Source organism: Eschrichtius robustus, chromosome 19 (genome assembly GCF_028021215.1).
Source record: "Eschrichtius robustus isolate mEscRob2 chromosome 19, mEscRob2.pri, whole genome shotgun sequence".
NCBI lineage: Eukaryota > Metazoa > Chordata > Mammalia > Artiodactyla > Eschrichtiidae > Eschrichtius > Eschrichtius robustus.
The window spans coordinates 69,814,145-69,828,681 of record NC_090842.1 but is presented as its reverse complement, the minus strand read 5'-3'; the positions used below and the strand labels follow the sequence as shown (position 1 = coordinate 69,828,681).

General features: G+C 42.8%; 1 protein-coding gene across 1 annotated transcript; it reads left to right on the top strand.

Moving 5' to 3' along the window:
• Window positions 1-2,010: 2,010 nt before the first annotated feature.
• C19H19orf18 (chromosome 19 C19orf18 homolog) lies at window positions 2,011-14,503 on the top strand. The gene is made up of 8 exons (XM_068527204.1): window positions 2,011-2,131; window positions 2,215-2,333; window positions 5,044-5,140; window positions 6,587-6,689; window positions 9,679-9,845; window positions 10,824-10,885; window positions 13,190-13,277; window positions 14,394-14,503. Exons 1-8 carry the CDS (start codon window positions 2,011-2,013, stop codon window positions 14,501-14,503), a joined length of 867 nt encoding a protein of 288 aa, XP_068383305.1.
• The last annotated feature ends 34 nt before the right edge of the window (window positions 14,504-14,537 follow it).

Genomic DNA, 14,537 nt, shown 5'->3' with positions numbered 1-14,537 from the left:
ATGTTGCACACCTGAAACTAATATAATGTTAATGTCAGTTACACTTCAATAAAAAAAAAACTACAATACAATCCACACTGTAGTGCTCCAACATCATTAACAATATTATTTGGGGTGAATAACACTTTCCACCTGGGTTGTGGAGATGCTAAAGGTGACTGGGACGGCTGGACATGGCCACTGACGGCAAATTTTGGTAAAGGTGACAATGAGGAATAGTCCTATAAGGCATATGACGAAGGTTGGGAACACAGTTTTGCAACCGTACACCCTACTTTGGAAGAAAGCCAAGAGAACAGGTCAGGCACCTCTGGATTTAAGGGAATCTGTTGAAAGGTTTTGGTGACATTATGAAAGATCTTATCTCTTGGCCTAATCCTCATAGCTTGACATGGTATTATTCTCTACACATCTGTCAGCATTATTAACTCACAGTGGTATTCTGATGCTTGTAGGATTCATCCAGCTGGGCTGGGTGCACAGACTGTAAGAACCAAGTCTAGGAAGAGCCAGGTGTTCACAGACCTATCGGAAAGGATTGGGCAAGGCAGTAGTGACCATTGGGCAGTTGATATCCCAGACCAGCCCCAAAGACAGTGGTGTCCATGGGGAGCTTGAGAGACCTAAATCCAGTCTAAAGGTCACAGTACCGATAGGGAGCCCCAAACTAAGTTCAAAGAGACACAGCAGATGAACTCATCCAGACGGGCTTGATTGGGGGCGACTCTGAGACTGCGGGATTTAGAGAGAGAGCATGGGGCGCTTGTTCTTACCTGGCTCACCCCCCGGGCATGGCAGGATGGGAGGAAGGCAGATTGGGCTGTTGTAAGAGCAGAGCAAGAAACTTCATGGCCCACAGCGGGCGTATATCTGGAGGCCTGCCTTGTCATCTCCTCACATTCAGGAAGGAGCTGCCCTTTGGGGCAGAGCACACGAGGAACCAACTCCTAACCCCAGGGGACTTTACAAGCCTCGAAAGGTCTCTGGTCTGTTCACTTATTCTAATTGGTAGGAGGAATGAAAACCTGTTTTCTGTATTGTGGGAACTACCAGATGGGCAAAGGGCACGTCCAGGGGACAACTTTCTTCCATGCCATCTAGTTTTCTATCCTATTTCCACATTTTCAGATGATTCATTTAATCTCCTTTAAAGAAACTTCTGGAGATGGCCACTTGGGTCTAGGTTTCTGAACAGCACCCCCAGAGGCTGGAGGAGTATTGAATTGCTTTATTGCAAATATTATACTCTCCCATTTTACAACCAAAACTAACGTTCAGTGCCCACACTCTTTTTGAGCTTTGCGTGGACTCCCTTATTGAGCCATCGCTGTAACCCTGTGAAGTAGGTATTAGTTCCTGTCCTATTCTTCTGATGAGGAAACTGAAGCTCAGAGGGGTAAGTAACTTGATCAAGCTCAAACATCTAGGAAGCCAGAGATGAGGGTTAGAATTCAGGCATTTGAACACAGAGCCCTGCTGTTTTCTCTGTTGGCTTCTTATGATGTGTCACATTGAATTATTATTATTTTTTAAATATTTATTTATTTATTTAGCTGTGTCGGGTCTTAGTTGTGGCGTGCATGCGGGATCTAGCTCTCCCACCAGGGATCGAACCCGGGCCCCCTGCACTGGAAGCACGGAGTCTTAGCCACTGGACTGCCAGGGAAGGCCTCACATGGGATTATAATTGATTTCTTTCTGCCTCCTCACTAATCTGGACGGTCTCTGAGGGCAGGGACCTGGTCTTATTCACACCTGTACCCAAGAGCTTAGCATCCCTCCCAACGCGCTCACTCATTCTGTTAGGCTCCCCACTGGCTGACTTGGTTCCATGAAAGAATTCCATGTGGCAACGTGAGCTGACCTCACACTGGTGGTTCCCAGTCAGAACCCAAACATTCTGTAGCGAGAAGAGCTCCTTAGTTGCTCAGAGAAATATAGGACAGATGCTAGCCTACAACTAAATACTTCCTTTCATCCATACGATAACAAACTAGCAGTTTTGGAACGATGGACAAGGTTCAAAGTTCTTTCACCATTTTATTTTTGTTTTTAATGGAATTCCCACTTCATTTGTGCTTGCCTTATGCAGGTGAGTTCAAACCAGTTGGACAGACAACACACTTAATGGGTCACTTCAAGCATGTTTTCACTTGTTTTAGAGGAAGTAAAAAGGAGTAATTACATTTCACTGCTACAAGTTTTCTTTTCCAGGTTATATACAGTCACAAAGACCCACAAATGTCACCAAAAAGCCCACACTGTACGCTAAGGAATTTCAATTATCTCACGTTCAAGGAGCTTTCTCAAAACACAGAGATGAGTCATTGTTAGTACTCGTTCAGTGAAATGAGAACTGTATTCTGGGGTCCTCTTATGTGCTATATCAATGTGTCTCTTCTTTTTTTTTTTTTAAGATTTAAAAAAATTTTATTTATTTTTGGCTGCCTGGGTCTTCGTTGCAGTGCACGGGCTTCTCATTGCAGTGGCTTCTCTTGTTGTGGAGCACGGGCTCTAGGCACGCGGGCTTCAGTAGTTGCAGCATGTGGGCTCAGTAGTTGTGGTTTGCGGGCTCTAGAGCACGGGCTCAGTAGCTGTAGCACACGGGCTTAGTTGCTCCACAGTATGTGGGATCTTCCCGGACCAGGGCTTGAACCTGTGTCCCCTGCACTGGCAGGCGGATTCTTAACCACTGCGCCACCAGGGAAGCCCAATGTGTCTCTTCTTGTATATTTGTTAGTAGCATGGTCCATAAAATAATAAAACTAGATAAGCATTGCTTGGAAATTACATCCTATACTCTTCATTCTCTGTAAGCTGGGTGACAGAAGGGCTGTGACTATTGGGCCCTCCCTGGCCCCGGCTCTCTGACCTGATGATAGCACAGCCCCCTTCAGCTCTGTGCTAAGTTTCTCCAGGTCCTCAGCTTGGGAGGAGGTTTCCCAGCTTGCGTGACTGCAAAAGCAGACCAGGACCCAAATGCATTGTGTTCTTAATGGTCCAGATTCATCAGAGGAAACACTGGATGCAAGCAGAGCACCATGCTTTTGCAAATTAAGCCGCGCATTTCTATCAATACTAGGCACTGGAATAAACTTATTGAGAACATTTACCAACTTAGCTATTTGGAAACTACGTTTTAGGCCCCCTCATCTAATACCAAGTTACATCCTAATTTTCCTAAATGCATCTTAAACCTGTCTCTTCTTTTTGATCCCCTTCAACGGCCGTGTAGCTCCAGCACGTACTACACCCACGCCATTCCCAGGGCGTACTGGTAAGTCAAGGCATCTGAGAGGGTGGGTGGGATCCATGGACGTTCACAAAGCTGCTGTGCTGTGTGGCTCCAGAGGGCACCCCGTGCTGCTTGTCACTAACCTGTACAGCCCCTTTGTGCAAATTAGAAAAAGGCGCCCCCCGCCCCATGGTTGGATTAGTAATGATGTTGCTTGGGGCAGATTAGAAAATAGCACAGAGGTCAAAGCATCAGGAAATACAGGAAAAAAAAAAAACCAAACCCACAATTAATCCATCCCTCCATCCATCCCAAAGACGTTATTACCCTTCCTAAAGCTCAGCTATAATATTTCACTTCCCAGTTCACCCCCCGCCACCCCCCAGCACCAAAGCCCAGAAAAGGAGTTCGGGCCAAGGTATCAGAAAGCCCACATTCTAGTCCTTACTTTGACACTAACCTGTCTTGTGAGATGGTAATAGAGGTTCACTGAGACCTCTGCCATGCCTGAGCTTTGGGTCCCAAGTGTAGCTTCTGATACAGAGACAGAGACAGAATTGTTTTTCTAGTCAGATCACTGGAAGACTCCCATTTTCTCCTGTAACCTTCAGCTCTTGGTTATGTGGAAAGTTGCCTACCTCACAATAAGGAAAATACACATTGAAAATACACTAGAATTCCAGTTTTCAGCTATCATGTTGAAAATAGGCAAAATATTTCACAACAAACTCTCCTGGCAAAGGAGTAGGGAAAGATAATCTCATATCTTGTTTGTAGGCTAGGAATGAGTACAACTTCTACAGAGGGCAATTGGCAATTCTTATAAAAAGAATGCATTCACTTTTTGACCCAGAGTGTTGAAATATCCCTGGGATTTGTTTTAATCAGGTATGGTAAGACACGCAGACACGGAAATGATCGTCATGAAGGAAGACATTTATACACACGGAATCCTAGAAACAGAAGGCATGGCACACCATGCCGGGCCATGTGGGGAAGGACCAGAGTGGGTTAGGAGGCAGGAGGAGGAGAGGGGAGAGGATGACCCAGAGCTTCTATTGGGGTTTTTGAGGGAAGGAATGGGTGAGGTGGGGTAGGTACATGGAGTAAGCTTAGTGTTGCATAGTTTGAATAATTTTGGTGGGCCCTGGGCTATAAGAGTGGTTCTCAGGTGTCCAGTACCAGGCCCTGGGGTGATTCAGGGCAGAGGGAGTATTGGCCTGGTGTGTGAGGGTTTGATTGTTGGTTTGAATATCAAAGACACCACAGGGGAGTCGCTTGCTGTCTCTGGGAAGTAGCCAGCCCTGAGACGTGGAGCTTTCCCAGGATGAAGGCCCCAAATGGTAGACCATCAAAGATATAGAAAATAAGAAAATAGAGTCGATATACCCCACAATTCCATTTCTGGGAATTTTATTTAAAATATGCTACTCCAGGGAATTCCCTGGCAGTCCAGTGGTTAGGACTTAGCACTTTCACTGCCAGGGCCCGGGTTCAGTCCCTGGTCAGGGAATTAAGATCCCACAAGCCACGTGGCACGGCAAAAAAAAAAAAAAAGAAAGAAAGAAGGAAAGAAAGAAAGAAAGAAAGCTACTCCATTTCCTTAGTTCACTTACCCTCCCCTTTTGCTTGGTGACTTTCTCGTCTATTTTTCTCATCCCACAAATACTCCCAACATATCTACCCCAGGCTCGCTCTTAGGGGATGACCTTGCTTCCTCCATCACTGACAAAATACAAGCACTTGACAGAGTGTCTGCATCCCCTGATCTAGCCCAGTTGTACCTTCTCATTTTTCCTGCTGTCTAGGCCAAGGCTGACCCCCGACCTGTGCACCAGCTAACATCCCCTCAGGTCAACTGGGGACACCCTGGGCAATTCTCTGTCCCTTTCCAGGAACATCACAGTATTTAACAGTATCATCCCCGTTCTTATATGAACATGTTGTCGGTTTTCCCATATTAAAAAACAAAACTCGTCTCTTGATCCCTCAGTCCCCTCTGGGAGCTGCCCCCATTTCTCTTCCCTCCATGACAGCAAAACACTTCAGGAAATTTCCAAAACTTGCTCTCTCCAATTCCTTTCCCCCTGTTCTCTCTCGAACCTGTTTCACTCATGCACATCGATAATATCTCCTTTGACTAGGTCTCCAATGACCTTCCCATTGCCAAGTCCAACAACCAATTTTCAGGAGTCATTGTATTGAAACCGACTGTAACCCATACCTCCCCAACCTAATATTTCATTAAGAAAATCTGAAAGCACAGAAAAGTTGAGAGAATCATAGAATGAACATCTATGTATGCCACACCTAAAGTCTACAATTAAGCGTTTAATCTGCAAGCATTTTTACAGTCCAGATCCTTTTTGTCATGTCAGGCTGACTTCACATTGAGGTATGAATCTCAAAGTATTTCTCAGCTCAGTCGTTGAACCAGTGAAGGGACAGAAAGTGAGGGAAGGCCACGTTTGCGACAAGGAGTAGGCACTTCAATTTGTCAGATTTTTACAAGTGGTTTTTTTTAAAAATATTTATTTATTTATTTTGTCTGTGTCGTGTCTTAGTTGCGGCACATGGGATCTTAGTTGCGGCACATGGGATCTTAGTTGCGGCACATGGGATCTTAGTTGCGGCATGCAAACTCTTTAGCTACAGCATGCAGGATCTAGTTCCCTGACCAGGGATTGAACCCGAGCCCCCTGCATTGCGAGCGTGGAGTCTTACCTACTTGACCACCAGGGAAGTTCCTACAAGTGGTTGAGTAATGTACTTAGTCAATTGCTCTTTTGTTCAGTTTGTACCAACAATAGCTCTGTTTATTTATTTTTATTTCAGATAATGGGAGAAGTGATACACCTGAGCCTACAAAAAGCATCCAAGGTTTTGTAGCACATTCAGTGGGCCTAAATACCAACCCCAATACAGGTTTGTGGAATTAGATTCTGAATTGCCCTACAATATTCCTTTTGTAACAGCACTACACAACCTAAGACCATCCAGGCAACACTTGAGTTGTAAAACTAAGGCCACTCTCCTTTCAGCTACATCGATGGCCGGTTCTGCTGTACTAAGTCAGGGATCCAGTCTCATAAGAGAGGGCTTTGACCAAAGACAGGAGGCAGATGGAAAAAGGAATCAGAGATTGGGTGGGAATTCAAATTATATTTGTTCACACAGGCTGTACAATCTAGCCTCTGTGTTTTTGTTTTTTTTTTTAGTTAAGAATACTATTTTTAAGGTTATTTCTGATTTTCTCTCCCATTCTGCCAAAACAATATGATTAACAAATATATTAACTGATAGTCACACCTAAAATGAGATTTTATGAGAACTTTTTTTCTCCATTTTTAGCGCTGATTCCTCATAGACCTGCTCTTGCTCAAGTAATTACAATTGCGTGTATAGCCTTCAGTATTGCCCTGATATGTGGGATCACTATTTCCTACATGATATAGTAAGTCTATGCTAAATAACTTGTACCATCCTTAAGTAAGACATAAGTTAACTAGGTTATTATTTTGTGATAGTAATGATGATGATGGTGATAATTCTTATAATCCTTAAATTATTATGGTCATTATACATTTTCAGACAGTCTTTTTCAGAATATGGGCTATATTCACGTTGGGTCATGATATAAATGAAAAAATTTAAAAGAAACTGGATAAAAAGAATTTTTTAAGTAAAAATAGAAATTAATAAAAAAAAAAAGCAAGCGAACAAACAAAAAAGAAACAGAACAGAATACAATTTAGTAGAATAGAAAGTATTAAAGTAAATGTTGGGCTTCCCTGGTGGCTCACTGGTTAAGAATCCGCCTGCCAATGCAGGGGACACGGGTTAGAGCCCCGATCCGGGAAGATCCCACATGCCGCAGAGCAACTAAACCCGTGCACCACAACTACTGAGCCTGCGCTCTAGAGCCAGCGAGCCACAACTACTGAGCCCACGCACCACAACTACTGAAGCCTGTGCACCTAGAGCCTGTGCTCTGCAACAAGAAAAGCTACCACAATGAGAAAGCCCACGCACCGCAACAAAGAGTAGCCCCCGCTCACCCCAATTAGAGAAAGCCCGCGTGCAGCAACAAAGAGCCAACGCAGTAAACAACAACAACAACAAAAAGTAAATGCTGATTTTCAACCTTTTCAGACTCAAGATTGTGAGGTAAATCTTATCTCTTACTGTGGATCATGATCAAAAATGTTTGAAAGCCACAGTCAGAGATGCTGTCATCCTCCCAAAATGTGGCTTTCTAGAGTGAACTTGATACTTTGGAGGGAATCTTAATAGTGCAAAGCAGAAAAGAGTGACCACTCTCTCTTTCACTAGAAACTTATTATCAATGCAATAGTAGGGGTAATAGTAGTGTTTAGGGAAGACACTTCATCTTGTTCGCACAAATAAAGCTTGTGGTCAAGCTCAGGTTATGTGATCATTTTGAAATTAGTGTCAGACGAAAGCGAGCCGCACTGTGACATTATGCTACTCTGATCAGGACCAACACATTGATTCTTATTCTAGGATTTAGTTCCAGGACTCCATTATATCCCATCAGAAACAGCTTGAGGAAGTACTAAATTATTTACTCTATCAGAATTAAGTGTGTACATGGGAAACGTATTGCCATGTATGGGATATTTTTTAAGGTAGCCATTTTAGGACCACTTGGAATATGTCAAATGAAGGCAAAATTAAAGGTAAAATTGAAGAAATTTTGCTAAGGAGAGAGTGTCCCCAGTATGTTTGGTTCTGGGTTATCTATGACTCAATTTATGTAACTGAATTTCAGTTTATTTCATTAGTCTAGACAAAGATGTTAACATATGAAGATTGCTAAAGTAACTCACTACAACGTATCCTCCTGGAATTTCAGTGCCCAATTAAATTACTGAGCTAATGTCAACATTTACAGCTTTTATATTTGTGTTACCCCCTAGTGACATTTTAGGACCTGAGGCAAAAGGAAAAATATGTGCCCCAAAGTACATGTTTTTACATAATTTTTAGTGGTTAATTTTTTCCAGAAGTAGATTTTTGAAAATATATTGGTGAGTTTGATTTCACTTAAACCAGGAAAGTAAAGTTATAATAAATTTTGTTTCTGGTAAAGATAAAGTATTTAAACTTAAAATAATGCTATGAGTTTTGATACAGCACTTTTCAATTTTTAAAATATATTTCAACTACTTTAATGTTTTGGAAAAGAAGAACCGTAAAATAATACATAAAAACATGTATATAGGGACTCACATTTTCCCTTTTGACTCAGTCTCCCATATGGTTCATCACAGCACTGATGGATCCTGTCTTTAAAATTTTGATATTTGGTTTATCATGGATTTTCCCTATTCATTTCTTTCTTTTTTTTTTTTTTTTGGCCATACCATGAGGCTTGCAGGATCTTATTTCCCCGACCAGGGATTGAACCTGGGCCCTAGGCAGTGGAAGCACCGAGTCCTAACCACTGGACCGCCAGGGAATCCCCTCATTTTAATTTTTTACAATATTAAGTCAAAATATTTATCTCCATTACTGAGTTTTTTGGCACCCCCTTAAACTGTGCACCTAAAGCACCTCACTCTCTTCACCCAAAATCTGGTCCTGTTCCAGCTTCCTGATTATCTGTAACAGTGTTTACAATCAGGCCATTTCTTCCTGCTACAGAGCATGATTCTGGAATGTTCCCCCTACATCCCTTCCTCCATCATAGCCCCTTAGAACACAAATAAGCTAACCCTAAAATGGTTTGTTATTACATGAGTCAAACACAATTAGGAAGGTAAGTATGTTAGGAAAAAGTAGAACACTCTATTACCCATTTTCACTTCACACAGAAATATCTGTTCAATGATCCACTTCCAAGTCTGGGCCTAGGGTGGGGAGAGCGAGGCACTCAACTCAGGTGCAAAATTTAAGGGGGTGCAGTAGTCAAGAAACTCAGTAGTCAAGAAAAATAATAATTTATTGCAATATTTTTAAGTCTAAATTAATGCCCTCAAAAATCCATGATGAACAAAATATCAACATTTTAAATACATGATCAGTGACGTTGTCGGGCCAAAGCATATTGGAGACTAAGCGAAAGGAAAAATCAGCGGTACCTATGCTACATTTATTTAAAATGTTGACATTGTGTTCCTCATGGATTTCTTGGCATTAATTTTTCTTTTGTAAAATATTGCATTAAGATGTTATTGAACTTGATCATGGAGGTTTGTGCCCAGCCCGAGTGCCCCATTCCCGTCACCTGGCTCCAAATCAGTCGCCCCTTTTCTGCGTGTCAGCCCCAATCTGAGTTCTATAATTATTTGGGTTTAAGTCTATTTCTGCCTCCTCCCCCATGTACTAGTGACCCGTTTTCAGTCAGAAAGTCACAAGATTAAGAGAGTATGATTTAGTGGGAAAATTGTGCTTTTAAATTTATCTATTTTGTCCTCCAGTCGACTGGTACAGGCTGAGGAAAAACAACAACTTGCGTCGCTCTATAAAAATGTCAAGATACCATTATTAGGAGATGAAGAGGAGGGCTCTGAGGATGAGGGCCAGGATGAGTCCACGCACCTCCTTCCAGAGAGTGACAAGGAACTGGAAAAGTTCATTCATTCAGGTAGAGGGTCAACAAATTTATCTTGTCAGATCCAAAATCCAAGGGAAGCTGAGCTGACAATGATGGTTGGGTTTTCAAAGGCAAAGCTAATGAATATTTACAGCCACACATGCAGGAATGAGCCATTCACATCAAATTACACAGAGGGGCAAACAGCTGTGTGGTTGTTTGATTCCTTTTGCAAGGCAATTCCAAGGACTGAAAAGAGAGTTCAGGATACAAGACTTTTCCTGGACTCAACATTTCCCTTAAACATACTTATCAGTGTCGTGTTGTTGCCGAGTTTTGACCACAGACAGGCAAATGCCCTCCTGCGCTGTCTGCCTCAGTCTGATGTGGAAATGAGATGCAGGCCCACGAAACAGATGTTACTACCCCCAGGTCAGAGACGCCTCCGTGAGAATTGCCCACTACCCCTGCAAATCCTTGTGAGGAGAGAACAACATATATGCTCATAGAAACCTGATTTTGTAGAAGTTCTGAGATTCTTCAGTACTTGCTTAAAAAAATTCTAGAGCAAAATGATGTAGATTTCATTGTCTGATTCAATACTATTAAGCATCCGCTGCATGGATCTGCTCTCTAACCCCCAGAGATAGTCAGAGAGAGGCTGAGAGGCCAAGAGTAGAAGAGATAGTTGATGCTTACTGAGGCAGACCGCCCTTGTACTCTTAGAAAATATTTTTTAATGTATTTTCATTGCATTGAATTATAACTTTTCTAAATGTTTAAAAATTGAAGTATAGTTGATTTACAATATTATAAAATTTTAAAACTGGATATTTATAAAGCTTGAATACAGAAAGTGGGAAAATCATTTCGAAATGCAATTTTCACCATCCTTATCAGACAAATAACATTCATGAAAGCCTGAAAATTCCATTGTTTGTTCCTTTATTTTTCCATATATTTCCTCACTTCTTTTGTCTCTAATTCCTGATTTATTAGTATCTAAATAATGTTACATCTACATTTTAGTCATTAGATCAAAAAGAAGAAAACATATGGAAAAGAAGAGATTGAACACAGAGCAAAAGTTGGTAAAGGAAGTAGAAATAAAGGATGCTATACATACCGCAAATCCGGGGCGTCTGTGAAAAGAAATGAAAGAGAGGCAGGACATGCCAGCCAGTGTGGAGGAAACAGTGACATGACAGAATATGAGCATGACTTGCTCCTGGAGAACCTTGTGCAAGAGCACTCTAAAGGAAGAACACCAGACGTAAAAACAGGAAATAAATTCATATGAATTTATTCATAGCAATTCATAGCAATCTTGCTTCCTAGTTCTTAGAGTTTATGAATAAATATAACTTAATTGGAAAAGAAAAAAATCCAACTTCGTAAGTGTGAAAGAGAAATTGTCAGGATTTTCTTTTCTCACTCCTAAACAGTAGTTTCTTCGGGTAAGTCTCCCAGACCATGTGAGGAAACCACTTTCATGAAACAAAGCCTCCCCAGTGACATTATCTGTTAATCCCAGAAGCTCGCTTCCATTTTATGTATAACAAGACTGAGAATGTCAAAATGAATATGACAGCAGACAGTAACCTTTGTTTTTAGGGATCTGGGACCTGGTTCAGGAAATAGGTCTGCGGGCAAAGAGCTATAAAGCATTGCCAGATGTACTGAGTGCTGTAAGCTGGGAGTCACCGAGAGCTGTGGAAACAAAACAAAAGGGGCAGGATTTAATCTGAGCGGTGCTGTTGGTGTGGAAAACAGTCTGATGGTTCCTTGAAAGGGTAAACATAGAGTCACTACCTGACCCAGCAATTCCACTCCTGGGTATATATCCAAAAGAATTGAAAATATATGTATCTGCACACAAGAGAAACCCTCACACAAACGTTCATAGCAGCATTATTCATAAGAGCAAAAAGGTGGAAACACCGCATATGTCCATCAACCGATAAACAAATTAACAAGATGTGGTCTCTCCATACAGTGGGATGTTATTAAGCAAGGAAAAGGAAGTACTGACACATGGTACAACATAGATGATCCTTGAAAACATTATGCTAAGTAAAAGCGGTTAGACACAAAAGGTCCACACATCGTATGATTCCATTTATACAAAATACCTAGAATAGGCAAATCCATAGAAGGTCGAAGTAGATAAGTGGTTCTAGGTGCCAGGGGAGGGGAGAAAAGGGAAAGATGGTTGGTGGGTAGGAGGATTCTCTTGGGGGCAATGAAAATGTTGAAAAAAAAGATTAGTGTAACTTGAGGAGGCTGGTACCGAACTCAAGTTCAGCTGCTCACCACTCAAAAGACCAATACTCAAGAGACAAGTGTTATATTTGATTTACAACATTGTTTTAATTCCTGCTGTACAGCAAAGTGACTCAGTTATACATATATATATACACTCTTTTTCTTTCTTTCTTTTTTGTTTTTGGCCGCACCTTGCAGGATCTTAGTTTGCCGACCAGGGATTGAACCTGGGCTACCTCAGCAAAAGCGCTGAATCCTAACCACTGGACTGCCAGGGAAATCCCTGGACTGCTTTTTATCAAGTATCAAGCAAATGAGAAGAGCATGAATCTTCTCAGGCAGATGTGTCTTAGCAAGAATCACTGAGGCAGGCAGAATTCTAAGATGGCCCCAAGACTCCTGCCCCCTGGTGTACACAGCTGTGTAGTTCCCTTCTCTTGAGTGTGGGTCTTTGAATATGACAGATGTCACTCTTGTGATTACGCAAAAGTGATGGGATTGTCGCTCTCTTAATTGTTACATTAAGCCACCTGTCCAAGTCTTTAGGGACTGGCTCCATGCAGGGAAAGACCTTTACTAATCAACCCAGTGTGAAGGCTTCAGGCTTTCTCAGATTTTTTCCAGACATGCATCTTCCCTGGTGTGTGTGTGTGTGTGTGTGTGTGCGCGCGTGTGTGTGTGTTTCACCAGTTCTACCATATACAGTATGCTGCATTTATTTTTATTTTTTAAAAGTAGGATTGAAAGCCTTTTAGTCTTTTTTTAAAGTTAATTAATTAATTAATTAATTAATTTTTGGCTGCATTGGGTCTTCACTGCTGCGTGCGGGCCCTCTCCAGTTGAGGCTAGCCTGGGCCTTTCATTGCGGTGGCCTCTCCCTGCTGCGGAGCACGGGCTCCAGGCACATGGGCCCAGCAGTTGTGGCTCACGGGCTCCAGAGCGCAGGCTCAGTAGCCGTGGCGCTTGGGCCCAGCTGCCCCGAGGCATGTGGGATCCTCCCGGACCCGTGTCCCCTGCATTGGCAGGTGGACTCCCAACCCCTGCGCCACCAGGGGAGTCCCTATGCTGCATTTAAATGTCTTAATTTCCCTAATAGTCTCACTCCCCACCCTTGCTCCGATTTTTCTCAGGGCATTAAACATTCTATTGCATTCCTCTGCCTTAGTCTTTTTGTTGCCCGGCACTGCAGGACTGCAGTCTCCCTGCAGCTGCCCCAAGGTTTGGAATCTACCAGTGTCCTTACTGGCAACTAATATTTGTGTATAGTTTGAAGAGGAGGTCTAAATTCATATTTTACCATTTGTGTACTTCAGTGCTGCAGACCTTATTAATTTATTTATTTGGCCACACCACTCGGCATGTGGAATCTTAGTTCCCTGACCAGGGATCGAACCCGCACTCCCTGCATTGGAAGCGTGGAGTCTTAACCACTGGACTGCCAGGGAAGTCCCCAGACCATATTTATTTATTTATTTAAATTAATTAATTAATTTATTTATTTTTGGCTGCACTGGGTCTTCTTTGCTGCACAAGCTTTCTCTAGTTGCGGCGAGCGGGGACTACTCTTCGTTGCGGTGCGTGGGCTTCTCATTGCAGTGGCTTCTCTTGTTGCGGAGCACGGGCTCTAGGTGCGCAGGCTTCAGTAGTTGTGGCACGCAGGCTCAGTAGTTGTGGCTCGCGGGCTCTAGAGCGCAGGCTCAGTAGTTGTGGCGCACGGGCTTAGTTGCTCCGTGGCATGTGGAATCTTCGCGGACCAGGGCTCGAACCCATCTCCCCTGCATTGGCAGGTGGATTCTTAACCGCTGCGGCACCGGGGAAGTCCCTGTGTTTGTTTTTTTACTGTAGATTTATATCTCAATTTGCTTCACAGCAATTACTTCAAACTTACATAGTTAATTTATTTTTGTCTATGATCATTGCCGTATGATTGTTAAAGATAATTTCTTGAATTCCTAAACATGGTTGAATTTTTATAATTTTGACGCTTGAATTGCATACGATAATTTTTATGAGTTTCCTATACCCGGGGACACAACTTTTGTGACTCTATGGAATGACAGGTTCATTTGTATCTGTAGACTTTGGGGGCGTCTGAAAGAATTTGTTTAGCCTCTCAGAGCACGCTGAGCTTCCCGGGAGTCCAAACTAATACGTCTCCAAACACCTGCGCGATCAGTTGCAGAAAGGGCTCCCCAGAAATCTGAGTATGGCCTCTTCAAGAAGGAGCGAAGTCCCTCCTCTGCCCGGGAACCCAGACGCACCATTTCCCAGCGCCCCTGGCAGCGGAGCTCTGCCTTCTTTTTTTTTTTTTTTTTTTTCTGCCTTCTTTACTAGAGGTCAGCGGGGAGAATCCTCACACGCGGCGAGTGGCTCTGCAGGAACTACATTACCCAGAACGCTCCACGAAGGGCGGCAGCGCCATTCAGCCAATCAAAGTCTCATAAAAGGGGCGTTTCCGTATCAGGTGCAAGTCATAAG